The sequence below is a fragment of the Gymnoscopelus braueri genome (genome assembly GCF_963280865.1).
Source record: "Gymnoscopelus braueri genome assembly, chromosome: 14".
Classification (NCBI taxonomy): Eukaryota; Metazoa; Chordata; class Actinopteri; order Myctophiformes; family Myctophidae; genus Gymnoscopelus; species Gymnoscopelus braueri.
Genome location: NC_137619.1, coordinates 42,210,671 through 42,237,396, shown reverse-complemented (window position 1 = coordinate 42,237,396; position 26,726 = coordinate 42,210,671). Strand labels below are relative to the sequence as shown.

General features: G+C 40.4%; 1 protein-coding gene across 1 annotated transcript in view; it reads left to right on the top strand.

The window, feature by feature from the left end:
- ppp1r21 (protein phosphatase 1, regulatory subunit 21) overlaps positions 1-22,615 on the top strand; it is a 35,627-nt gene extending 13,012 nt beyond the window's left edge. The window contains exons 10-22 of the mRNA XM_080449041.1: positions 243-344; positions 444-532; positions 1,129-1,265; positions 2,014-2,106; positions 5,188-5,315; positions 12,130-12,282; positions 13,136-13,228; positions 14,043-14,303; positions 16,158-16,193; positions 16,693-16,809; positions 17,936-18,034; positions 18,324-18,452; positions 21,391-22,615. Of these exons, the coding sequence (XP_080305167.1) occupies positions 243-344; positions 444-532; positions 1,129-1,265; positions 2,014-2,106; positions 5,188-5,315; positions 12,130-12,282; positions 13,136-13,228; positions 14,043-14,303; positions 16,158-16,193; positions 16,693-16,809; positions 17,936-18,034; positions 18,324-18,452; positions 21,391-21,420 (1,467 nt within the window). The 3' untranslated portion in view covers positions 21,421-22,615. The remainder of the gene's footprint in view (positions 1-242; positions 345-443; positions 533-1,128; positions 1,266-2,013; positions 2,107-5,187; positions 5,316-12,129; positions 12,283-13,135; positions 13,229-14,042; positions 14,304-16,157; positions 16,194-16,692; positions 16,810-17,935; positions 18,035-18,323; positions 18,453-21,390) is intronic.
- Positions 22,616-26,726: the final 4,111 nt, after the last annotated feature.

The window sequence follows — 26,726 nt, the reverse complement described above, 5'->3', positions numbered from 1 at the left end:
TATCAATTGGGGTCCCAGAGATAGAAATGCCATTAAATGGGGGACCGTAGCCTAATGCATGTCAAACTGAGGGTCCTTGAAATTAAAATGGTTGAGAATCACTGCTAGAGCCGTAAAAATCTTCTCTTATGGGCGTCTCTGGCATATCTTTTCAAATGGGGGTCCACAGGCTAATAAGTGTCAATTTGGGGGTCCTTGACATGAAAAAGCTCTACCACTGCTCTATCCTGCCCTCTATCCAGTTTTCCCAATACTTACATGAGAATGCAGCCTATGTGCGCCCCCTGGAGGACGGCTTGATGCAACTACACGAGAGCATCACAGAAGACACAGTAACGATGCTTGTGAGTGATGTCTGTCTTCTTATTTTTTCCCTCCCAATATGCAGTGACCTTCTAGTAGGCACTTGTTGTTTTATTGACTCGTGTTCCATTGATTTGAAGGAGACAGTGGGTAAGCTGAAGAACTTTGCAGATCACTTCTCCACGTACACCAATTTCCTGCAGAAGATTCTTCCTTACCAGCTGAAAAGGTCAGCTCTCACTGTGTGTGTGTGTGTGTGTGTGTGTGTGTGTGTGCGCGCGCGCTTGTGTGTGTGGTAGTGCTGTCAGTTTTCTTCTATAATCCCATTTGAATTTCAATGCTTTATTATTTGAGTTGTACAATAATAAACACCCACGCACACACATACAAATGCAAATAACAGGCTAAACAAAATAGTGAAACCAACTATATTAGTTAAGGGTTATGGCTTTAATTCTAACCGCCGAGCGTGCACAACACAGACACATTGGGTGGTATGGCAGTGACGATGTTCTTATGATCTTTCTTGCACTCAAAGTTTATTTCCGATCATGCGTGACGTGATGAAAGCATATTTATTTAAAAAAAATATTTTAAACTACATTTGAATGTAATTATTTTTTTCACATTCAAATTATTTTAGAATCCTAAATTTAGTTCTGACAGCACTACTAGTGTGTGTGTGTGTGCGTGCAAGTGTGTGTATGTGTTTGTGCGTGTGTGTGTGTGTGTGTGTGTGTGTGTGTGTGCGTGCGAGCTTGTGTTTGAGACAGAGAAATAAGGCTTTGTTGATTTGATCTGATTATTCTCCTCTTCTCTCATCAGTCTGGAAGAAGAGTGTGAGTCACCTCTGTGCACCGCGGCCCTTACCGCTAAGAACCAGGAGCTGCAGAGCGACATGAAGCGGGTGACGTCGGTGTTTGGGAAACTACAGAACTACATCAACCTCTTGGCCTTACCTAGTAGGTCACCACACACCACTTTTTGTTCCACATAAACAGAACAGTGATTTATTGCTTTAAAAAATACATATTTACTCATTCAATCCGGGGAGGCATCTGTCATTTTAGATTTATTTGGCTATAGTCAAGAATAGCAGATATACAAGCTCATAGCGCGGCACCGAGTGCCGCGCTATGAGCTTGTAGATCTGCTATTTTTGAAAAAGTTTGTGCAAATATTTGAATATATATATATATTTTTAAGCAAACATTTCTAACTCAAATCTTTGTTTCTGGGGGTCCCTGGAACTAAATATTTTACACATTTTCCCTTTAAAATAATATTTAAAGATTTGCACATATCTTCACGATTTTTCAAAGAAAGCTCATAGTGCGGCACACAGTGCCGCGCTATGAGCTTGTATATCTGCTATTTTTTAATAGCCAAAGAAATCTAAAATGACAGAGATGCGTCTCCGGATTCAATGGGTTAATAAAAATAAAGATAAAAGCCCTCTGTGTGTAAGGACCTTTATGCTTAAAAAAATAACAAACCTGTCACTTATGCCTCATTGGATTCAACGCAATGATTTACACAATGGCACGTTTGTGAAATGAACTGATAGCAGCTGCTACCGTTTTTTTGAAGCATTGAACCTTTCGTCTTTATTGGAGGAAGGTTAAGGGGGGGTGAGGTGGGGGTTAAGGGGGGTGAGAGGAGGTGGTTGTTGTGTTGTTTTTTTTACAATGTGTGTGAAATGTGTGTCAGGTGTGCGACAGGATGCCATGCCACAGAGCAGCTCCTCTGCCGTGTTCACCCAGCTGGCTGCCTGCCTGCACAGCTTTCACGACGGCATCAAAGGTGAGCTGCGCCGTTCAGTCACACTGTATTTGACCTTAGAGCAGGGGTCTTCAACGTTTTCAGCCCAAGGACCCCCTAGCTGAGAGAGAAATGAAGCAGGGACCCCCTCTATATTGTATAAAATTGTGTTTCAGATTAAACTTTTTTCCCCTCTTTTTTCCCCTCTACACGTATACCTCTTTGCCAAAAATAGCAGATCTACAAGCTCACAACGCGAGCTTGTAGATCTGCTATTTTCGGCTAATGTTCCCCTCAGAATAGGGATGCTAGGGTTCAAGTGGTTAATGTAAAAAAAAAAAAAAAAGTATCACACAAAGATTTGGCGGACCCCCTATAGTAGCTCTGAGGACCCCCTGTTGAAGACCCCTGCCTTAGAGCCATGATGATGCTACCGTCAGCTACCGTTACACAACACACTCACTGTTGCCATGCATACAAATATTCAGTGGTGGGAAAAGTACTCAAAGTAAAAGTATCAATACTCAAATGTAGACGTACTCCATTACAATTAAAAGTACGGAATTCAAGATTTACTGGAGTAAAAGTACAAAAGTATTGGTATCAAAATGTACTTAAAGTACCAAAAGTAGAAAGTACTCATTAAGCGGAATGTCCCATTTCACGTTTTCAAATGTATAAAAATCTCTTGAAAATAACAGATCTACAAGCTCACAATGCGTTGTGAGCTTGTAGATCGGCTATTTTCAAATGGCCGCAATGCATATAGGGCTGAAGTGGTTTATGTATGTTTTGTAATAATAATCAAAATCTACAAAATAAGAGATGTAGTGGAGTAGAAGTAAAAGTAAATTGGAAATATTCCAGTAAAGTAAAAATACCTCAAAAGTGTACTTAACTACAGCACTTGATTACATGTACGTAGTTACCTTCCACCACTGCAAATATTTTTTACTTTATCTTCACTCAAGCACTGACAGTGTCAGCCGACCTGGTTGTTACAGGGCAAATGGCCACAGGCTGCAGTGGTGTCGAATTCCGACACTGAATGGTCAAATTATTATGTGGTCTCCAGTAGTGTTGATTTTGACAGCACATTTTTATTCAGTTTTAGTCATAGTCTTTTGAATCAAATTCCATTTAGTTTTAGTCATATTTTAGCCATCTGAAACGTTTTACTGTCTAGTTTTAGTCGACTAAATATAAGATTATAGTCGACTACATCTACAGTTGATTTAGTCGACTAAAATGTATGTTGTCGGTGCCTTGATGGCGTCGTAATGGCTGACTTCACACTTGGTTGCATGCTGAAAATAGCCGTCATCGTAGCTTAGTTTATATTTCGTTTTCGTCAGTGAAAAAAGGTAGTCGCCGAACATTTTTCGTAATAGTCTTAACACTGGTCTCCGGCTAAGTAGAGTCTCTTGATATATCTAGCACAGTGGAAGTCTGTAGTAGAGTTCTCAACGGGCCTGGAAAATTAACTTTTAAACTGCCAGGGTTAAAAAAAAAAGAAGAAAAAAAAAAGTTTGCCACATCTTTCAGCATATTTCCAGGTAAAACATAGGAAACATGTTATTTTTTTGTCCGTTTATTTTTTAACATCGCAGTGAATGGAGCAGCAACTTTTTGGAAAATGATATCTCCTGGTTCTTTGGGAAGAACGGAAAAACCCAAAAAATAAAGAATAATTTTAGATTTTTTTTGACCTGTAGAACCTGAACTATGAAGGAAAGGTCAGAAAATTCAAAAGATTTGAAAAGGGACACTTTATTGGGTCTTAAAACATTTTTGATTTTGTTTAATTTTTTTTAACATTCCTTTGTATCATTTATTTGTTGTATCATATTTGATACAAGGGGTATTACAAGGGGTATTTCAAGTCGGTTTTACTGCCTCCCCCTGGCCAGCCGGGGCGCCTGATGGAGGGGAAAGGAACTGGTTGGAATAACGTGTTCCTTCCACGCGCTACGTCCAACCAGGGAAACTCTCCCCTGTCAGGTGATAAGAAGGTCAGTTGGCTCTCATGCATTGAAGGAGGCATGAGCTCGGCCCTGGCCTCCCTAGGTTGGCAGAGGGAGTGTAGTGCCCAGGATTACATAGAGATTGGCACTGGGTGTAAAAAATAGGGTTACAAAATCGTGGGATAAAAAAATGAAAAAATAAATAAATAAATCAAGTCGGTTTTAACATTACAAAAAAAGATATATATATATATTTTAGACCTGTAGTATCAAATATGATACAAATCGTAAAGGACTATAGACCTGTAGTATCAAATATGATACAAACACTTTTGACATCATAAAAAACAAACTCAAATGCTAAATTTTGAGAGCTCATAAGTGCATTCAAGTTATCCAACACTTATTTCAAAATATTAGTAAAGATATACTAGGAAAACTTACCAGAACTGCTTAAAAAATAATTGTTTGTTAGTAGTGCATCAACCTCTCCTGTTTAGTTGATGGCAGCCATTTTGGGTCAGACCACCTGAGGCTCTGTAACTACCTGCAGTGTAAATGGTATGGTCCAGGGGGAAGTGGGGATGTGTCAGATATGATACAACAGGTTCTTGGTCCAAGTATTGATTACACTGATTTATTAAAAAATCAGTGTAATGTGTGTATCATATATGATACGTTTGGTGACATAGGGTTAAAAAAAAAAACGTTTATAAACGTTTTTGGTAGTATAAGAGTTAAGGTCCGGCCCTAACTGGGCCCTAACCGGGCCGAGCCTGGGGCTGGCCCGGAACAATTACTATACTATTAGGCCTGAAAACCCTGAAAAAACAGAAAATGTGTCATTATGTGCTTCATGTCCTCATAAAGTCACGCATCCAACAAACTTTGTAAAAGTAAAAGTACAGAAAATTGGAAATACTCCAGTAAAGTAGAAAATACCTCAAAATTCTACTTGAGTAAATGTACTTTACTACACTGGTGTTCTGTGTTTTCAGTCACAACTTGGTTCTAGACGGGTAATTGGAAATTGGGAGCATAAGGAAAAATAAATAATTGTCAAAAAACAACAATGCCCTACAAAGCTGGTGACTTTCCAAGAGCTGTTGTGTTATAAATGCCTGTCCCACGTGCTCCTGTCTTCTCCACGTGTTCCCAGAGTTGTCGAAGCACTACAGTCAGAAGGCCAGCTTGGAGCAGGAGCTTCCGACTGTGACCCAGAAGCTCCGTACCACCACCGACTGTCTGCTGGGATCCCTGGCTTCTCTCACCAACGTCACTGGCAAGGTAAGGCCAGCAGGGGGCAGCACCAGCGAGACTGAATGTGACAAAACACAAAACAACCTTGAATTAACTCTTATATTAACCCATTGATACCTGGAACGCACCAGTGTCACTTTAGATGTCTTTGGCTATTCAAAAATAGCAGATATACAAGCTCATAGCGCGGCACCGAGTGCCGCGCTACGAGCTTGTAGATCTGCTATTTTTGAAAGATCGTGAAAATTATTTTTTTCTATTATTTTCCGAAAAAAAATTAGGATTTAGATTTTTTTTTAAGAATCGCCTCAGGCCTTAATGGGTTAAGCCTGGTTCATGGTCAAAGCGTGCTGTCATACACCACCACCACCGCCACCCTGCTGTGCATGACCCAAAAATGTTCATTCTGCCTGTGCCTGTCTAACATCCACGCATCGCTAATCTGTCACCAGGAGTGAAAATGGACAGAATTCCACCCCCCAAAAAAAATCAAAACAGAGATTTACTACAGTTCAGCAAGGAAATATTTGTTTTAATTTTTTTTATGTATTTTAAATTTTTTATCACCAATAGAGCACCGAAGTCTGACGTAATTTACACATCCTAGGTTTGTCTACCTGGTTTGCGGTTTTCCACCCCCATTCTGAATCCCCATAGACGTGTTTAATATCGCGTCAAATAAGAACTGTGTTCCAAAAATAAACAAATGATCCCGGCGGTTTTGACTCTTATGGATATGAAGCATCAACTGACGGTGAGAAAACGCTAATGTTACTTCCGCGGAATTAGTAAAATTTTCGCCAGAAACAGACTGTATCAAATATAAGTGACTGACTATCATAAACGATATAGAACCACCTCCCTGACAATATCGCCGAGACAGTTTGTTTATTTTTGGACCACAATTCTTATATGAGACGATTCTATGATGACCCAATGTTATTCTCCATAGAGAAATTACCAGTGGTGGAAAAAGTACTCAAATGTTTTACTTAAGTAAAAGTATCAATACTGCACTGTAGAAGTACTCTGTTACAAGTAAAAGTCTGGAATTCTAAATTTACTTGAGTAAAAGTACAGTAGTATTGGCATCAAAATGTACTTAAGGTACCAAAAGTAAAAGTACAAAATGTTTGAAAATAGCCGATCTACAAGCTCACAACGCGTCGCAAAGCGTTGTGAGCTTGATCTGCTATTTTCAAATAGCCTATGTATAAAATAGGGCTAAAGTGGTTAATGTATGTTTCGTAATATCATAATTTATATCTGAAAAGTAACTAGTAACTCAAATTTTCAAATAATTGTAGTGGAGTAAAAGTACAATATTTGCCTCTGAGATGTAGTGGAGTAGAAGTAAAAGTATTGGAAATTGGAAATACTCAAGTAAAGTACAAAAAAAAATCTAAATCGTACTTAATTACAGTACTTAAGTAAATGTACTTAAGTAGATGTACTTTTTCCACCACTGGAAATTACTTTACGAACCTGGGGATGAACGAGTGACGTCAGGACTTCTGTACTCTATTGAAGGAACATGTAAGGACATGTAAGGATGATGGAAATCATACAAAAATACAGTCCTTTACATGTGGATAATAAACATATATTCCAGCTTGCCCTTCACTGCCCTCCCTCCCACTCCCACATTGTCCCACCCAGGGTTACACAAAAATAAAGATAACATAAACACAAACACAAGATAACAACAACAACACCGGCAGCGGTTCCGGTAGAAGACACAAAGAGTCTCCTTTGTGTCTCCTACCGGAACCGCTGCCTACCGTTCCGCTGGTCATCAAATTGTTGGCTTAGGAATGCGACAAAAACTAAAAAATAATATCCATGAATTCAAGTCTGTTTTTTTGGGTGAACTATTCCTTTAACAATAGTACTACCAACCAAAACAACGCAACCTCACCTCCAGGACAACGCAGCATAAACCAGGCCTCACATAAAACCATTATTGATAAAAAAAATATGATAATAGCAGCTCTATCCAATGTTAGTATGACCCAGAACTACACCCTGTTACCCAATCCCCTGGTGCATTGTGTCTCAGATGTGTGGAGTAGATGATGTAATGCATTGATGTTACTTAGGGATTAGGGCCCTGCCTTTCTGTTGTTTACACACACATCTGCCTGGTAAAAGCTCAAATCCTAATAGAGTAACAGATAGGGCTGTCTCGATTACAAATCGAAGTTGACGATTAATTGTCACACAAATAATTGCGATTAACGATTTAATTGTGTGTTTGGCGTTGAACACTGGAACATGTGAATACAAATGTAATTTCCGTTTGCCTTTTAGGCTTTGTAATCAAACATTGCACTGGGCAGATATGACAAATAACTGAAATATACAAAGATTTTTTTATTATTTTTTTTCTAAATTTTTATCCCACAATTTTGTAACCCATTTTTTTACACCCAGTGCCAATTGTCTATGTAATCCTGGGCACTACCTTCCCTCTGCCAACCTAGGGAGGCCAGGGCCGAGCTCATGCCTCCTTCAATGCATGAGAGCCAACTGACCACCTTGTCACCTGACAGGGGAGAGTTTCCCCGGTAGGACGTAGCGCGTGGAAGGAACACGTTATTCCAACCAGTTCCTTTACCCTCCATCAGGCGCCCCGGCTGGCCAGGAGGAGCCAGTATAGTGACCAGCATTACTGCATGTTTTTGTGAGGGTATTAACTACCCTAGGGGACACGGGGAGAACATGCTAACTCCACACAGAAAGGCCCTTTCGCCAACCCCACCTAGGGTATGGGCGCTGATGACGCGGGAATTGAACCCAGGACCTTCTAGCTGTGAGGCGAAAGCGGCACCTGCGTGCCCCTTAACACATTGATTGCCTAGATCGAGTTAACTCGTTTTTACTAGTGATTAGAATCCATCACTTGATTGCCAAGAACGAGTTAACTCGTTTTTAGAAATAATTGTGATTAGACTATTCTGTAATAATGGCGACAGGCCTAGTAACAGAAGTGGAAGCTCTATTGGCTCTAGAAATGCTGCTCTAGGCCTGGGCCCTATAGGCTGCAATGCCAGTCTGACAGCGTGGCGCGGGTTTGAGTCCCCATCCCGACGACCTTTGCTGCGTGTCACTCCCCATCTCTCTCCCCATTTCCTGTCAGTCTACTGTCCTAAGGCATAAAAGGCCAAAAACCAATCTTAAACAGGTGGTGCCATGGTTTTGCACTTTTTCTGTTTTTCATGTGTCTATGAGGTTGATAGAACTTCATTAAGCCCCCTGGTGGTGTTTTTATGGTGTTTTATGTCTTCTCTGACTATTTTGAGTTTCTACCTGGAGGCTGAAACCTTGAGGGTCAAACGTGCCAATAGAAAAACAGCCCTTTAGTGACATAGTAAAAATATACCCTCCCCCTCATTATCATAACACGACAGGTGTGGGCATGAGGAGGAGGAGGGACTAGGACAGGTGGGTGGTGCTAAGGTGGTGGAGGAGGTGCTAAGGTGAGAACCAGGTATACTTAATGAACTGGAGGCGTGTCCACATAAAAACATAATTTTAACACTTTCTGTACACTTTTTTGAAAAAAATCTTCATCCTAGTATAACCATAATACCTGATGATTATGTTTTAGGGGGGGAAAAAAATCACTGAAAATCACGGCACCCCGTCTTAAAAAAAAAAGAAGGAAATGCTGCTCTACTCTCTCAGAATCACGTAGCATTTATACAAGTAATTTCTTCCAATTATTTCTGTTACAAAATAAGCCCACCGAACACAACCCAAAGGAGGGAAGTATGAACCAGGCTTGTATTTTCATTTCAAGTTGCAAATGTCATTTGCTCTGATGAGGTTTCAGTGCAAACTGGCCCGTGTATGCTGGCTTCTCTCCCTAATTGCTTTGGCAAGCTAGTGCCAGCAGGGGGCAGCCAGCAGCTGGGGCTCAGGTTGCCATCATGACATTTCAAAGTAGAATGTGTCTCTCTGAGGTTTATATAGAAGCATGTCAGATGTCAATTAAAAAAAGATAAAATAATAGTCATAACTATTATCATTTAGCTATTTGGCATTCCGTTAACGGTACAGAACGTGGGGCTCAGGTGGGTAGCAGTGGAGGGTTTGCTACACACTGACCGATGAGCTGGCTCCACAGCTGGTCCCTGAACCGAGTGTCCCCATTAACCCATTAAGACCGGGGACGCGTCTGTGTGTCATTTTTAGATTTCTTTGGGCTATTCAAAAATAGCAGATTATACAAGCTCATAGCGCGGCACCGAGTGCCGCGCTATGAGCTTGTAGATCTGCTATTTTTTTGAAAAATATTTTTTTCATTTTTGTGAATCTTTGAATATATATATATTTTTTAAAGCGAACATTTGTAACTCAAATCTTTGCTTCATGGGAGTCCCTGGAACAAAACATTTTGAGATGGGGGGGGGTCCGCGGCCAAATACGTATCTAAAAATGTTTCCTAACGGTATGTTGCTACTAGTGGTGCTCCAACTTTTCCATTTCAAGGACCACCCAAAAAATGATACGTATTTGGCCACGGACCCCCATCTCAAAATATGTTGTTCCAGAAGCGGACCCCCCCCAGAAGCACAGATCGGACTTATTATTTTTTTGCTTTAAAACAAAAAAATATATCGATTTCCCCCCCCCCAAAAAATAGCAGGTCTAAAAGCTTGAGCTTGTAGATCTGCAATTTTTTTTGAATAGCCAAAGAAATGTAGAAATGACACACGGACGCGTTCCCGCTCTAAATGGGTTAACCATGTAGAGCAGTGGGTCAGCTGAGCCGTCAGGGAGGTGTCAGTCAGTCACGCAGTCATGGAGACACAGACTCAGTGTTGTGATTGGCTTGTTGGCAGGGGTTCCTCTCTGGCTTGGCCTAGTGTGAACTCTCGTGGGTCTGGTGGTAAACAGCGTGTTGGCCTGTTGATGTTGTAGAGTGAATGATGATTCATGAACGGCCAGGTCCATATTAAAAAAACCTAATCGCCCCGGACACACTTCACATTTTGCGGCAGAGTTGTCCTCCCCCTGACCCAGCTGTAGAGAGCAGCCCGTCATTGAAGAGTTTTCCAGCACTCCCTCTTATGCAAACATGGTTTAATTAAAGGCTTAACCAGCCTCTTACACGGGGGATGAACTTGAGGAGTGTGTGTTCAAAAGTGTCCATGTGTCCTTGACTCCTGGCCAAGGTTTTGTTATGGTGTGACCCTAAGGGACCCTAAGACCTAATGGCTAGATGGGTTGCTACTACTACTTACACCCTGTGTAGTTAGTTGACCGCAGTCCCCCAGGGGTCTATATTAGGACCTTTTCCTTCTACACCAAATATATTTGCAGAAAAAATCCGAGGTGCAAGTTCACTACAGGTTATAGACCTGCTATTTTTGATGAAAGCAGGCGCTGGACCAAAAGAAGACAATAATATAAAACAAAAGCAGGTCCACAAACTGTAGTTCATCAGACACGTCTGATGAACGGCGGCTTTGTTTGAAACGTCACTCGAGCAAGGCATTATAAATTGGCCTTTCAGGCGCTGGGCACCACTATCTCCCTTGCCAGGTTTGACCTACAAATTTCGATCCTGCCTTCTGTCCTTCTCTGGAGTCGCACAGACAAAAGGATTGAGAAGCACCAGGGTCGTCTTACACCTGGACTCTTAACTCAAGGGAGAAACGGGACAGAGTCTTACAGTATTACTATTTTGCGCTCTAAATAAACCCTTTTTAAGTTTTGAAACCAGGTGCTAATCTCGCACCTCGGAGGTCATATGCTTAAAACAAATAATAATAATGATGATGATGATGATAAAGAGTGATCTTGAATCAAAGAGTTAAGCAGAATTAAACCAGCCATGGGACCAAAAGTCATAATATAAAATAATTTATTACACACATTAATACAGTGGTGCAGTACGAGTCAGGCTATCTTTCCTTTCCAGTTTGCACACAAGCCTACCTCAATATGAACACATTCTGTATCACCAAAATAATACTTACAAGACTTCGGCAACGTGTGCTCTCTAGTCTCCCTCCTCCTCCATAATTTTGTTTCTGCAGCCATTATTTACCCCTAATATCTACCCCCAGCTGGCTCAGTGTGGGTAGGGCCTAATATCTACCCCCAGCTGGCTCAGTGTGGGTTGGGCCACATGTGCCAAATAATGGCAGAAGCCCCTGTAAATTGCACCTTGTTTCAACCTCCTCTAATCTCACAACTATCTGATGAATTCCCCTGATTGTTGGTATTGACTTAGTTGCCACAAACATGCACATATCCTGTGAGGCAGCAGTGGCTCAGGAGGTGGAGCGGCAGTCTTGGAATACAAAGGTTCCAGGTTTCGATCCCCTGGCTCCTCCTGGTTACGTGTCCAAATGTCCTTGAGCAAGTAGTCTCGCTATATAGAGTCTGGAACTACACCTCCCGAAATCCGAGAGAGGAAGCTGGCACTTCCATTCACGAAAATATATTTTAAAATATCTTTCTTTTATTTTTTAATAACGCGAGACTATTGAGCAAGACACTGAACCTTGCATGGTTTCCTCCGCCATCGGTGTGTAAATATGTGTGTGAATGTGAAATACAAATGTAAAACGCTTTGGAAAAAAGTGCTATATAAATGCAGTCCATTCCATTATCCTGTCTAGTTGCTTTCTACACATTCTACACACAGTTTCAAGTCGTATGATGGTTTGCACAAAAAGTGTCACATCGCAATGTATTGTGAGCTTGTAGATCTGCCATTTTTTTAATTTTTGCCTACATTCACTTTCCCAAAATAGGAACCCCAAAGTTGTTAACAGATCTTTTGGTACTATTTTCTAGATATTAACCCATTCACCTACTTCTACAGATCGCCACCTTCTTCAGCAACAACCTGGACTTCTTCACGTCGTCCACAGGCTATGGGCCGAGAGGTGGGACTGTAGCCCTCAACCCCTTGCAGGCAGAGAGCATGCTGGATAACAAGAAGAAAGCAGCTGCTTACATCCATGCCGTCACAAAGGTCTGTATATAGGACTGTCACGATTACAAATTTAACCCATTGCCGATTCTACATGTCTTTTAAATCTCAACAGTTTTCTGAAAAACGTATGTTTCTATGTCAGTGGTGCTCAATCTTTTTCATGTCAAGGACCCCCAAAATTATATGTATTTGGCCGCGGACCCCCATCAAAATATTGTGTTCCAGGGACCCCCAGAAGCAAAGATTTGAGTTAAAAATGTTCGCTTAAAAAATATATGTATTCAAAGATTTGCACACATTTTCAAGATTTTTCAAAAATAGCAGATCTACAAGCTCGTAGCGCTGCACTCGGTGCCGCGCTATGAGCTTGTATATCTGCTATTTTTGATAGCCCAAAGTGTAAAAAGCTTTTAGCTCAAATCTAAAAATGACACAGTTCCAGGTCTTAATGGGTTAAGTTGACAATTGTCACACAAATAATTGCGATTAACGATTTAATATGTGTTTTTGGAATTGAACGTTGGAACATATGAAGCCCTTTAGGCTTCGTAATAAAAAATTGCACAGGGTAGATATGACAAATAACTGAAATATACAAAGAAATTATTGACATATTTAATAATGTATTCATGTAAAAAAAAAAGCAGAAATAGCTGAAATAGCTTGTAGATCAGCTATTTCTGCTTTTTTTTATGTTTGAAAATGTTTTTCTAAATGGAAACGATTATGACGATTATGCAAAAATACTTGCGATTATCTCAAATAATTGCGATTGCGACAAATAATTGTCCTATCTGTATATCCTTGAATACACATTGTTATTTAATAATATGTCTCTTTTCCCCTGTATTTTCCTTGTCTTATTTTGTTTGTTTCCAATTGTTTCATTCAGCCCAGACCACAGTCTGTTCCGTACAGAGAAGCTCTCTCAAACCGCCGCATCCTGACGAGCTCCACGGAGAGCAGAGAGGGTCTCACTCAACAGGTTAGATCAACAAGTCCTGTCTTATCACTCCCACACACTCATTAAAATGCTCTTGTTGTACTATGGGACTCACTAAAAGGTTTTAGTCGACAAAAAAAAAATTTTGGCGGGCCGTGATGACATCGAAATGATTTTCACTGCATTCGGCTGCGACGTGTTGTGAGCTTGTAGATCAACTATTTTCGGTCTGTGACACCCGCCATGATGATTTGTCTTAGTTCAACTGGATCTCTTCTCCACTCGTCCCTCACTAACATTTTAGTGTAGTTTTTATTTGTTGACGAAATTGTCAGTATATTTAGTCTTAGTTTAGTCATATCATCGTAGCTTAGTTTTATTTTGTTTTTATTTCGTTTTCGTCAGTGAAAAAAGGTAGTCAACAGACATTTTTTTGTCGGTTTTAGTCGAGCCGAGCAGCCGAAATGTGTTGCATATCGATAGGGTGGGAATCAGTTATAATCTATTTCCAAATTGCATTTAGAACTTTGATATTGTTCTGAAATATATATATTTATAATATAATATATATTTTTTTGTATTCAGATACATTGACATTCAGTGTAGTTGAAGATTAGCTCAGTTTGACAAGACGACCCAATGTGTGCTGATGAGAATGTGCATCAGGCACACAGCACTGTGTGTGTGATGCAGTGCAGGATGTAAGGGCTGGTCCCTGGGTGAAACACAGGATTTTTGACGGAGTCCCTTGTACTTTCTCCCAGTCTTACCTAAATGACATTACCCCGTCATCTTCCCATCCTGATCTCACAGTCCTCTCCTTTCCTCTGTGTGAACCATGGCCTCCTCCCTTCAGGTGCACCAGAGCCAGGAGAAGATCGCTCGTCTGGAGCAGGAGAAGGAGCACTGGCTCCTGGAGGCCCAGCTGGGGAAGGTGAGGCTGGAAAAGGAGAACCAGCGCATCGCTGACCTGGAGACCCAGCTCACGGCGGCCCTCGGGGGCGCCGTGGCCCCCAGTGCCACGCCGCCGGCCGACGAAGTCTCGCCCGGCGAGGAGGACACGGAGATGATGGAACGGAAGGATACGGATGCGAGCCAGTGCAGCAGCACCAGCCTGGTACACAGCCATTATATCCTATAGCTTTACCAGCCTGGTACACAGCCATTATATCCTATAGCTTTACCAGCCTGGTACACAGCCATTATATCCTATAGCTTTACCAGCCTGGTACACAGCCATTATATCCTATAGCTTTACCAGCCTGGTACACAGCCATTATATCCTATAGCTTTACCAGCCTGGTACACAGCCATTATGTCCTATAGCTTTACCAGCCTGGTACACAGCCATTATGTCCTATAGCTTTACCAGCCTGGTACACAGCCATTATATCCTATAGCTTTACCAGCCTGGTACACAGCCATTATATCCTATAGCTTTACCAGCCTGGTACACAGCCATTATGTCCTAGCTTTACCAGCCTGGTACACAGCCATTATGTCCTATAGCTTTACCAGCCTGGTACACAGCCATTATATCCTATAGCTTTACCAGCCTGGTACACAGCCATTATGTCCTATAGCTTTACCAGCCTGGTACACAGCCATTATATCCTATACTTTTACCAGCCTGGTACACAGCCATTATGTCCTATAGCTTTACCAGCCTGGTACACAGCCATTATGTCCTATAGCTTTTTGGTTGACGCTTGCTGAAGGATTGTAGCCAGATGATCGGAGATCTACGCCAGTGTTGATTTTGTCGACTAAAACTATGACGAAAAATGTTCATCGACTACCTTTTTTCACTGATGAAAACTAAATAAAAACTAAGCTACGATGACTAAGACTAAATATATAATATTGACAATTTCATCAATAAATAAAAACTAGACAAAAATGTTCCAGTAGAACTAAAAGACAAGTCGTTTTATGTTTGGTTGCGCTCAGGTGTTGCACTCTGAAAACAGCAGATCTACAAGCTCACAACGTGTCGACGTGTTGTGAGCTCGTAGATCGGCTATTTTCAGCATGCAACCAAGTGTAAAATCAGCCATTACGACGCCATCAAGGCACCGTCAAAATACATTTTAGTCGACTAAATCAACTGTAGATTTAGTCGACTATAATCTTATGATATTTAGTCGACTAAAACTAGACAAAAACATTTCAGATGACTAAAATATGACTAAAACTGAATGGAATTTGATTCCAAAGACTATTGACTAAAACGTAATCAAAATTTGCTGTCAAAATCAACGCTGAATTCTACGCCTATTGATACGTCTGATCATCTAAAGACAATGTAGTGGCTAAAACTGCAAACAATTTAGAAGAAGAAAAAAAAGGCCCAGAAACAATTCAAAGTCTTTCCAGCTGTCCTTCATATTGGGAACGTGATATGATTTTGTTTTCAAAGCAGTATGCGTAGGTTTGTCTGCGGCACAGTTTTTCTCTGCTGTCTATTTTGCATTGAAGACGTATCGGTAGGCAGAAATATCTCTGATTGTTTGGCTACGCATGACAAGCTGAAGGATTTCAATGGCCATCGCAGGGGCGTTTGTTTTTGGCTTCAACAAAAGGAGCATTATCAGCCAACTCTTCTTACTCCCACACTAGGCCAAATTTTTCCCTTTAATAAAACCCACACGTCCAGTGTCCTGATGTGGCAGGACGGCAGAACGGTTTCGTGCAGAACCCAGTTTCATCACTCGGTGATGCATGCTCTCTCTCTCTCTGCATCTGGTTGTCTCTAATACATAGTCACCACCACCGCAGTCAATCTATTTTAGATTTTTATTGTTGTGTAGTGGCTTTCATGGCCGAGTTTGGTCTATGAATGTAAGACTCCTGCTGGGGCTTCATGGGGGGAAACTAAGCCAAGATGTTGAATTTTTACGATCCGTGAACCATGACGTACTGTTAGTCCCCAAAGTGTTAATTTGTCTTGTGTGTGTGTTGTCGTCACCAGGTCGGCATGCTGTCAACAACACCTACTGTTGAACATGTAAGTTGGAGCGAATGTCAGATCTTCACACGAGAAGATCCTCAGCGTTTCCATTTAAACATCTGTAACTCTGAGAATGTACAAGTGTAACCAAGTGGACTCTTACGGGTCCATTTGGTTACATTTGTACACTCTCAGAGTTAAAGGGGTAGTTCACCCCCAAAAAAAACATTTTTTTCTGTGGATTAGTCACCCCATGGAGACTTCATATTCATGGATATTTTTTTTGTTTTTGTCGCATTCCTAAGCCAATAATTTGATGACTGGCACCGGTTCCGGTAGGAGACACAAAGAGTCTCCTTTGTGTCTCCTACCAACCGGAACCGCTCTGCCTACCGGTCCGCTGGTCATCAAATTATTGGCTAAGAAATGAGACAAACTAAAAGATATCCATGAATTCAAGTCTCCATGGGGTGATTAATTGATAGAAAAAAAAGTCATTTCAGGGGTGAACTATCCCTTTAAATGAACAGGGAGTATGTTGTGTCTGTGTGTGCAGATGGGAGACGAGGAGTCCAGGGAACAGTTGATAAAGACCCACTACATGACCAGAGTGGGAGAGCTCACCACCCAGCTGCAGATATCTGACAGCAAGGCCGTGCACTTCCATTCTGAGGTGGGGCTCCTATCCGCTGTTACACAGGAGAACATTCTGTCTTCTGTCTGCTCTTCTGTCTTATTGCACAAGACCTGTGTCTTTCACTGCAGTCCAAGTGTTAGGCTAACCCTTTTTTCATCTGGCAGTGTGCACGGAAAGAGGCACGCGCACACGCGCACACACACACACACACACAAAAAATCTCTCAATTTCTTAAACCTCTTTCCTTCCTTCCCCTGATCAGATCTCAACTATTTGTGGGCATTTAAGGAAGTAAGGGACTTTTGGGTGTATAAATAGATAAATGAATGAAATAAACCGAGCTCGGCTAAAAAAAGGAAACGCCGGGGCACCCATTTTAGTTTTCCTCTCGCCCCTTCCTCCTTTGCTTCCAAATCAAGGCTATTAAGGGAAACATTACAGCTTTAGTTTTATGCAATATGGAGGAGGCTGCATCTGAATTATAGATCCGGTTGAGGTCCTGCTGAACTGTGACTACTTGACACGTGTTTTGTAGGAATAGCAACAGGAATACACCTGACTGTGACTCAGTTTCTCCCTAAGCACTTCCTCAAGACACTGACATGAACAATGGACACTAACACACACACACACACACACACACACACACACACACACACACACACACACACACACACACACACACACACACACACACACACACACACACACACACTCTCTCTCGCTCACTCAGAGGCATCTCTGCGTATCACACACGAACGGGCAAAAAAACATACACATACAGTATGCACAGTTATTAAGGCCGGACCTGCTGCACACACACCACACATTTATATTATTTCAATGCATCCCACACACAGGCACCCGGCACTTAAAATACATAATTGTACACCTACTGTAAACAATCACACAATAAAAGTATATTAAATATTATGCACTAATAATAAAGGCACTAATACTAAAGGCACCTCACAGTGTGCTATTGTTGTTTTATTTCAGTGCAATTTTGTATTGGCTATTGTTATTTTATTGCAATATTCTGCTGTTTGGTCTTGTTGCTGCGATGTTGAAGAGCCAAACCCCAAGCATTGTAATCTTGTATTCCTTTTTATGCAATGTAACAAAAGCTAATCTTTTATTTGGCTGTGCTTTCATTTCACAGTGCCGAGCCTTGGCCAAGCGGTTAGCCATCGCTGAAAAGTCACGAGAGACTCTGAACGAGGAGGTCAAACTGGCCAATCAGAACATCACACGCTTGCAGGTACAGTTTCACAAACGGAAAAAGAAACGCTTCTGTAATAAATGCAAGAAACCAGTTCTCGTCATATCTTAACATTTGGACTCTCATAACCCAGTGGTACTCAAACGTTTTCATAAAAGGTCATAGTGCGTCACAATGCTTTTTGTTTGTGTTGTGAGCTTGTAGATTTAGCCATTTTTGAATAGCAGAAAAATTCAATAGGGTTTAAACTGTTCCTTATTCAGTTGGGGAACCCCTTCAAGAATCCCACTCTGAGAACCAGTGTCATAACCAGTGTCTGCTTTTACAGGACGAGTTGGCCACAACAAAGAGAAGCTACGAAGATCAGCTGAGCATGATGAGTGACCACCTGTGTATTATGAACGAGACGCTGAGCAAGCAGAGAGAAGAAATCGACACGCTTAAACTGGGCAGCAAGGTACGGCTGTGAGGCAACTTTCCCCTTGTGTACTCCAGGGGTGCAACAGTTAATCGAACTAATCAGTGTTGATTTCGTCGTCAATTATTTTTTTCTCCGACTACCTTTTTTCACTGACGAGAACTACAGTAATTAACACATTGAGTGCCAGGGTCTTTTTAAAACAGGGTACAGTCGGTGCCTGGATTTTTAACCATTTTTGAACCTTTTTCAAGTAGTCACAACATATTTTCAGTGATCACCGTCCTCAAGGTGATCCCCTCATTACACACATAGAGGTCTCGTACAATCGGGGGGGAAAATTTTAAAACATTAGGTAATCCGTTCCATAGTTGCAGCCAGTTGAAAATAGTCGAAAATAGTCAAAAATACATATTTTAGAAAAAAAGTACACAGGAGCCGAGATACAGGCTTTTGAAGTCATAAGTTAACCAGGAAGTGGATTGGAGTCTAAATCTTCGAAAAATGATATCTCCTGGTGCTGAGAAGAAAAAAAACGGTCATAACCGTTTTTGGCACACAACGCATGGCTTCTCAAAAACGGTCCGGACCGTTTTTGGCACTCAATGTGTTAAAAACTAAATCAAACCCAAGCCATGACGACTGAGACTAAATATATTGACAATTTCATCAACAAATAAAAACTAGACTAAAATGTTAGGGAGGGACGAGTGGAGAAGAGATCCAGTAGAACTAAAAGACAAGTCATTTTATGTTTGGTTGCGCCCGTGTTGTGAGCTTGTAGATCGTCTATTTTCAGCATGCAACCAAGTATAAAATCTGTCATTACGACGCCATCAAGGCACCGCCAAAATACATTTTAGTCGACTAAATCTACATTTGATTTAGTCGACTAAAATGTATTTTGGCGGTGATCTCATGATATTTAGTCAACGAAAACTAGACTGACTAACAGTAAAACATTTCAGATGACTAAAATATGACTAAAACTAAATGAAATTATTCAATAGACAATGAATAAAACTGAATCAAAATTTGCTGTCAAAATCAACACTAGAACTAATCGATCTAATTGATTATAATAAAAAATCTATAATTTAACAATTGATCCCTATTTTGGGCATGTCATTCTAGGCGAAAAGCTTGAGAACATAACGAATTATTTTGCGATGCAAAGCGTTTTGATCTCGTACATTAGATTTGCTATTTTCCCTTTTTTTTTTGCGCCATGACACAGTTGTGCGACAAAGTATAAAATAATGCTTAAGTGGTTAATCTATTCTTTGATATATACTTTTTTTTAAACAAACAACAAGCTTCTCGATTATTCGATTAGTCAAATTTATCGATCGAATAATTGCTAAGAAAATAATCGATTGTTGCATCCCAGTGTACTCCTTTGCATGTAAAGCTTCAATCCTGAATGTTTCCTTTTTAAAACATAGGTGTATTCACATAAATAAACTGCCAGAAAATAATAGCTGCCAGAAAATAAACACTTCTGGCAGCTATCGTAACCTGAAATACAGCCCCTGTTCTAATTTCAGTTTTACGAACTTTATTGAAAATATAACATTACCTTTTAGTAGTTTTTAATGAAAACTGACAATCTTACAAAGGAGATGTAAAGTAAAAACAGAAGCAAGCACAGCGACCTCTTAGAGCATAGTTCATAAACTATGGCCTCCACTTTAAAATCAAATCCAAAACATTACAGCATAGATGTTACAGCCAGCTGTGCAGTGACGCAATGGAAATAAGCTCTCAATCTTTATTGTGTTTTATCCTTTTGACAGATATGTACTGTAGATATTGTGTTATATATCTACCCACCCATCTATCATATATCTATAAAAATAAAAACGCCACGACTGTCCCTCCAGACAATCTGGAAAACCATACATCACTTTTAGCCAAATGTCAAGAGGAGCTTAATATTTTGAACTTGGTCCTCAAAATGCACATATTTGTCCAAAAATAATCTATGTTTCCCCCTGGAATGAATGTATAGCACTACAGGTTGGTGCTGGAAAACATTAAACGGCTGAGAAACAACTGAGGGGGGATTTATGTATGTCTGGCATTTATGGAGTGTATAAACATCTTAAATTTAAAGGAAGAATAAGATGCATCAAAATCTGAGTACAGTCAGTCAGTAGCTTTTGGGAGTTGGAGCGATCATTTGGCGTTATCGCGTAACGTGTGACATTCTAAAGTTTCGGGCGGTTGGCAGCTGCCTGGCCTGATGGGAAAAGCACCTGTCAGCGCCATCTGAAAAAGTCATTAAGGAAAGGTTGGTGAAGTGGAGAGGCCTGTTAAAGTATGTGCGTTAGACAGTGTTACAAGACAAGACAAGGTGTGTGGATATTGATATTTTTTTCTCTCTGCTAGCCCAGAACCAACTAAACCTCCCAACCCCCTTTCAATAGTTTGAAGTCCAATGTAGAGAAACGACGGGGAAAGAAATTAGTTTTACTCAATACAAGCAGAATTTTCATTGACAGTCACGGTTTTAAATGCTATCATTTACCCATTAAGACCGGGAATGTATCTGTGTCATTTTTAGATTTCTTTGGGCTCTTCAAAAATAGCAGATATACAAGCTCATAGCGCGGCACCGAGTGGCACGCTACAAGCTTGTAGATCTGCTATTTTTGAAATAAATCGTGAAAATGTGTGCAACTCTTTGAATATAGGCTACATATATTTTTTAAAGCTTTGCTCTCAAAAATATTAATATAACACATATAATTTTGATGGTCCTTGATATGAACAAGTTTTGTTCCAGGGACCCCCAGAAGCAAATATTTGAGTAAACATTTTTTCAAAGATTTGCAAAACATTTCTGCTATTTTTGAAGAGCCAAAGTATAAAATAATGGTTATAGGCTACAGCTAAAACTCTAAAATGACACAGATGCGTTCCCGGTCTAAAAGGGTTAATATCAAATACTCAGTTGTTGTTCTTCCTTTTCTAGGGAAATGCCAAAAAGAACAAAGGACGCTAGGGAGCTGTACGGGTAGCTGGCTCTGTTTGGCATCACACGGGGCACCCCGAGAGAAGACCTGAACTGTGGGTGGGGGCCCCCCAGTAGAGACCTGTGTGACGACTACTACCATCACCACCAAAACCACAGGGAGGAGGAGCTAGTACCACACCCTCGGCTCTCTCCACTGTCTGTCGCACAGTGGCCACACAGATGGGGTGGGAGGAGGTTGAAAATGCCTGACATGAGGAAGAGTCTTTTTGTTTTTCTTTCCCCTTTTTACAGCAACTAACTATGACAACTATGACATAATTTGTAAAAAGGCTTCCTGAAACTTCAGGGAAGCAGCTGCTTGACCTCGTGGCCACGGCAGGGTGGGAACACACAAAAGCTCTTCTTCCCCGAGGACGGATAGACAGTTGAAGCCTCGCTTAATGCTTATCTGAAGTGAAGACTTGAAGACCAAACCCTGTTGATTACTGTGGCGTGTGTTTTTTCTCTCTGTTTAATGTGTGTGTGTGTGGGGATTGACAGAAAACATTGAAATAAGATTGTGTTGCTGTTGCTAATCTATGGACAAACGTGATACGAGGAAAAGTCGGTGCGAGCAATTGTGTGTATGTTGGTTTTTCATTCTTTCAGACAAAAAGTGTGTTTTGTCTTAATCGTGTGTCTGTCGCACCAGGCTTCGCAAACAAACTAAGATGACTATAATTGTTGAGCTTTGTACTGAGCTTTAGACTGAACTGGAGAATATTTTGGGCCCAAGTGCTCAATTAGGGCCTATATTAGCGACATATAATCGCCCTTCTGCTTCACTTATATTCCATCGTACGACGGTGTCACTTGCCAATAACAGGAGATTCCACAAGCTGACGACGCGCTGCATCGTGAACTTTTGGGCATCATGCCCGTTAAGTGGCAGTCTGTACCCAACAACACCAAGAGGATGATAGGGTGTCACTTTGAATGACCCAGAGCAGGTCCAGAAAAACTTCAACCTTCCCTACAACAGTGGTTCTCAACCTGTGGGTCGGGGTCCCCAAATGACAGTGAAGTGACAATTTAAGGACTTGCAAGACCATTTTAATACCTAAAGAAAAAGATCATTACTGCATCAAAAGTAATCAACAAACTATACTATAAAAACTGGTCAAACATTGGCCAAATTGTCATATAATATAAGAAGGAGGAAATAATTGTGAAAATAGCAGATCTACAAGCTCACAACGCCTCGTGAGCTTGTAGATCTGCTATTTTCACTATTTATCTGTGGAGTCAAACGAAATGTAATGCCTCAACTCCTACATTCCAAGTGCTTGTCAGGGTGGGGGGTCCCCAGTTCAAATATGATTTTTTTGGGGGGGTCACGGCCTGAAAAGGTCGAGAACCACTGCCCTACAAGATATAGGCTATTATTGGCAGGTGTCACCGTCGTGCAACAAAGTATAAATCAGGCACACCACAAACTTACGTTTTTTTTTTTCTCCAACAGAATGAACCATTTACACAGACACTTGAATTCATTCCTCATGTTGTTGTCCTTCCTGTCCTCTGGATGCTAAAGGAAACGTGTCTGCAGTCTAAGCAGCGTTTCACTGTTTACCTAGAGGAAAGCAACAGGACGGACAAGCTAGAGAGTTCATGAACTGGTGTCTGATTTGTCTTTGTGTGAACTTTGCTCTAACAATGGTAGTTCTATCACCAAAAGTACATGGATGTGCACTTAGAACATTTTGTGTAGCACAATAGTCAATGTTCTATCGTATATGGATAAAAAGGGTTGATGTGAATATACGCTCTTTTCAATTAATGATTATACATTATTTTATTGTATACGTTTTTGTAAAGGATTATACAACAAAGGCATTTATTCAGAAGTTAAAAATGTCTATTTTCCATAAAACAAACAAAAACCCAGAAAAGTACAACTATACAACTACATTTTGGAACTCTTATAGGTCAGTGGTTCTCAAACTTTTTCATGCCAACGAACCCCAATGATATGTATTTGGCCGCGGACCCCCATCTCAAATATGTTGTTCCAGGGACCCCCCAGAGGCAAAGAGGTTACAAATGTTCGCTTGAAAAAAAATATATAGGTTTGCATTAATGTTCACGATTTTTCAAAAATAGATCTACAAGCTCATAGCGCTGCACTCGGTGCCACGCTATGAGCTTGTATATCTGCTATTTTTGAAAAATGTAAAAGGCTAAAATTATTGTGACGCCATATTAACGCATTTTGCTGGGGAACCCCTGGAACCCCTCCAAGGACCCCTGGGGGTCCCCAGACCCCACTTTGAGAACCAATGTTATAGGTGATTCATTGTCTTGGAACTTACCTGCCGTTATGCCCCTGTGGTGGGTGTGTGGACAATCTAAGCCTGAGTTGTACTTTTGCTATGTTGGTCATGCACCAAAAATAGCTGATCTACAAGCTCACAACACCCATGCTGCGATGCGATTGATTGAGCTTGTAGATAGGCTCATATTTTCAGTGCACAACACTGGCACGCAACTTAATTATGAATCGCCCTCTAGTCCAGGGGTCCTCAACGTTTTCAGGCTAAGGACCCCTTATCTGAGAGAGAGATGAAGCAGGGACCCCCCACTACATATTGTATAAAATGTGTGTGTTGCAGATTAAACTTTTTCATAGATTTCATAGATAGCTTCATAGACTTTTGACAGCACTATCATCAGTGTGTGTTGGATTAATGTGTATTTTCAGACATTTAACCGCTTGAACCGTCAATACTTGGTCCGCTCTTTTTTTCCCCCCTACACCAAACCCCTTTGCCAAAAATAGCCGATCTACGTTGTGTGAGCTTGTAGATCTGCTATACTTTTGCCTAATGTTCCACTCGGAATAGTGCTTGCTATGGGTTCAAGTGGTTAATGTAAAAAAAACATGATCCTATCACACAAAGATTTGGCGGACCCCCTGTAGTAGCTCTGAGGACCCCCTGTTGAAGACCCCTGCTCTAGTCTATCCTGTACCCTGTGCAGAGTACAGTTATTAGTACATCTGGGGCCAGGTGCACCACCTCTCACTAAGTTCAAACTTAGCCTAGTTATAGCTTAAACACATTCAATCCGGGAAAGTATCTGTCATTTTTAGATTTCTTTGGCTATTCAAAAATAGCAGATATACAAGCTCATGAGCTTGTAGATCTGCTATTTTTTGAAAGATCGTGAAAATGTGTGCAAATCTTTGAATATATATATATATATATATATATATATATATAACTCAAATATTTGCTTCTGGGGGTCCCTGGAACAAAAATATGTTACAAATGTTAAAGAAAATTGTATGAATATATATTTAAAGATTTGCACACATTTTCACTATTTTCTAAAAATAGCAGATCTACAAGCTCATAGTGCTTGTAGATCTGCTATTTTTGAATAGTCAAATCTAAAATGACACAGATATACTTTCCTGGTCTAAATGTTTTTTTTTAGCTATAACTAGGCTAAGTTTGAACTTAGATCTCTGGGTTCGGTTGTTGTACAAGAATTAGTGGTTCTCAAAGTTTTTAATTTCAAAGACCCCCCCTAACTCCCATAGTTACAGACCTGTAACCCATTAAGACCGGGAACGCATCTGTGTCATTTTTAGATTTGAGCAAAAAAAAAGCATTTTACACTTTGGCCATTTCTTTTAAATTGTGAAAAGTGTGTGTTCTTTTAAAGCGAACATTTTAACTCCAATCTTTGCTTCTGGGGGTCCCTGGAACAAAATATTTTCAGATCGGGGGGGGGGGGGTCCACGGCCAAATACATATAATTTTGGGGGTCCTTGACAATTATAAAAAAGTTTGAGAACCACTGATATACTGCAGAAACATATGCTTTTTGTGAAAACTGTTGGGACTTAGAAGACATTTGTAGAATCGGTTTCAGGGCTTTAATGGGTTAAGGGTCCACTGCTGACCCCTCAAGGAACCCTGGGGGTCCCTGGTCCCCATTATATTAACCCTTTAAGGCCGGGAAGGAAACGCATGTGTGTCATTTTAAGGTTTCTTTGGCTATTCAAAAATAGCAGATCTACAAGCTCATAGCGTGGCACTCGCCGCGCTATGAGCTTGTAGATCTGCTATTTTTTCGAAAAATCATGTCCCTGGAACAAAATATTTTTAGATGGGAGGGGGTCCGCGGACAAATACATTATTTTGGGGGTCCTTGACAAAAAGTTTGAAAACCCTTTTTTTTTTTAGTGATAAGATTTGAGTTAAAAACTTTCGCTTTAAAAAAGTATTCAACCTAAAGATTTGCACACATTTTCACAATAAAAAAGATCTACAAGCTCGTAGCGAGCTTGTAGATCTGCTATTTTTATACAGCCAAAGAAATCTTAAAATGACACAGATGCGTTCGCGGTCTTAAAGGGTTAAGAACCACTGGATTAGAAAAAAAAGAAACGAGGCCTGCCCTCAACACTGGCTTTGAGCAGCTCAGTCACTTTGTTTTTAACTTTAATTGCCAGTTGTCACCAGCAAACCCCAAAGGTTTGCCCTCGCCTCCTAAAACATAATGAAAAGTAATACTGATATTGTTATATACTCAATAAGCACATAATTAATATGTGGAAAAATAAAAGGTTTGATCAAATTGAATGCTTGTGTTCGTAGTGGGTTACTACTGACTAACAATTGAGATAAAACAAAAAAGAATGGTGCATATTGATTGATTGCTTGAATGTTTTATTAGGCAAAACATTTTAACGGCACAATTACATTTGTAATACTTTGTCTAAAAGGTCTGTCCCAAAAAGTCCTTGCGGTTTTGTTTCCATTGGGGTCCTTGGTATTCAATTCATAGACATATATAGTAGCAACCAAGCAGTTCAAATATCAACACAAAAATACAGAAAAAAATAACACTATATGTACAAACAAAAGAAAAAAATCAGAAAAAATATATATAAATATTGTTCACAAAGAATGGATCTTAAAGCTAACAGTGGGAATCTGCGATAGAATATAGATCAAAGCTTCAATCCGCTCCGGAGAGATTTTAATGAATAAAACGTTATAACGTTAATATAATATAACTATAGCACATCAGACAGTGCGGTTGGAGGTGTTGCCCTGCTCTTCCATTGATAAGTAGTGCCTGAAAGTGCAATATCCAGTGGTGGAAAGTAACTAAGTACATCGTACATGTACTCAAGTACTGTACTTAAGTACAATTTTAAGGTATTTGTACTTTACTTGAGTATTTCCAATTTCTAAAACTTTTACTTCTACTCCACTACATCTTAGAGGCAAATATTTAACTTTTAGTCCACTACAATTATTTGAAAACTTTAGTTACTA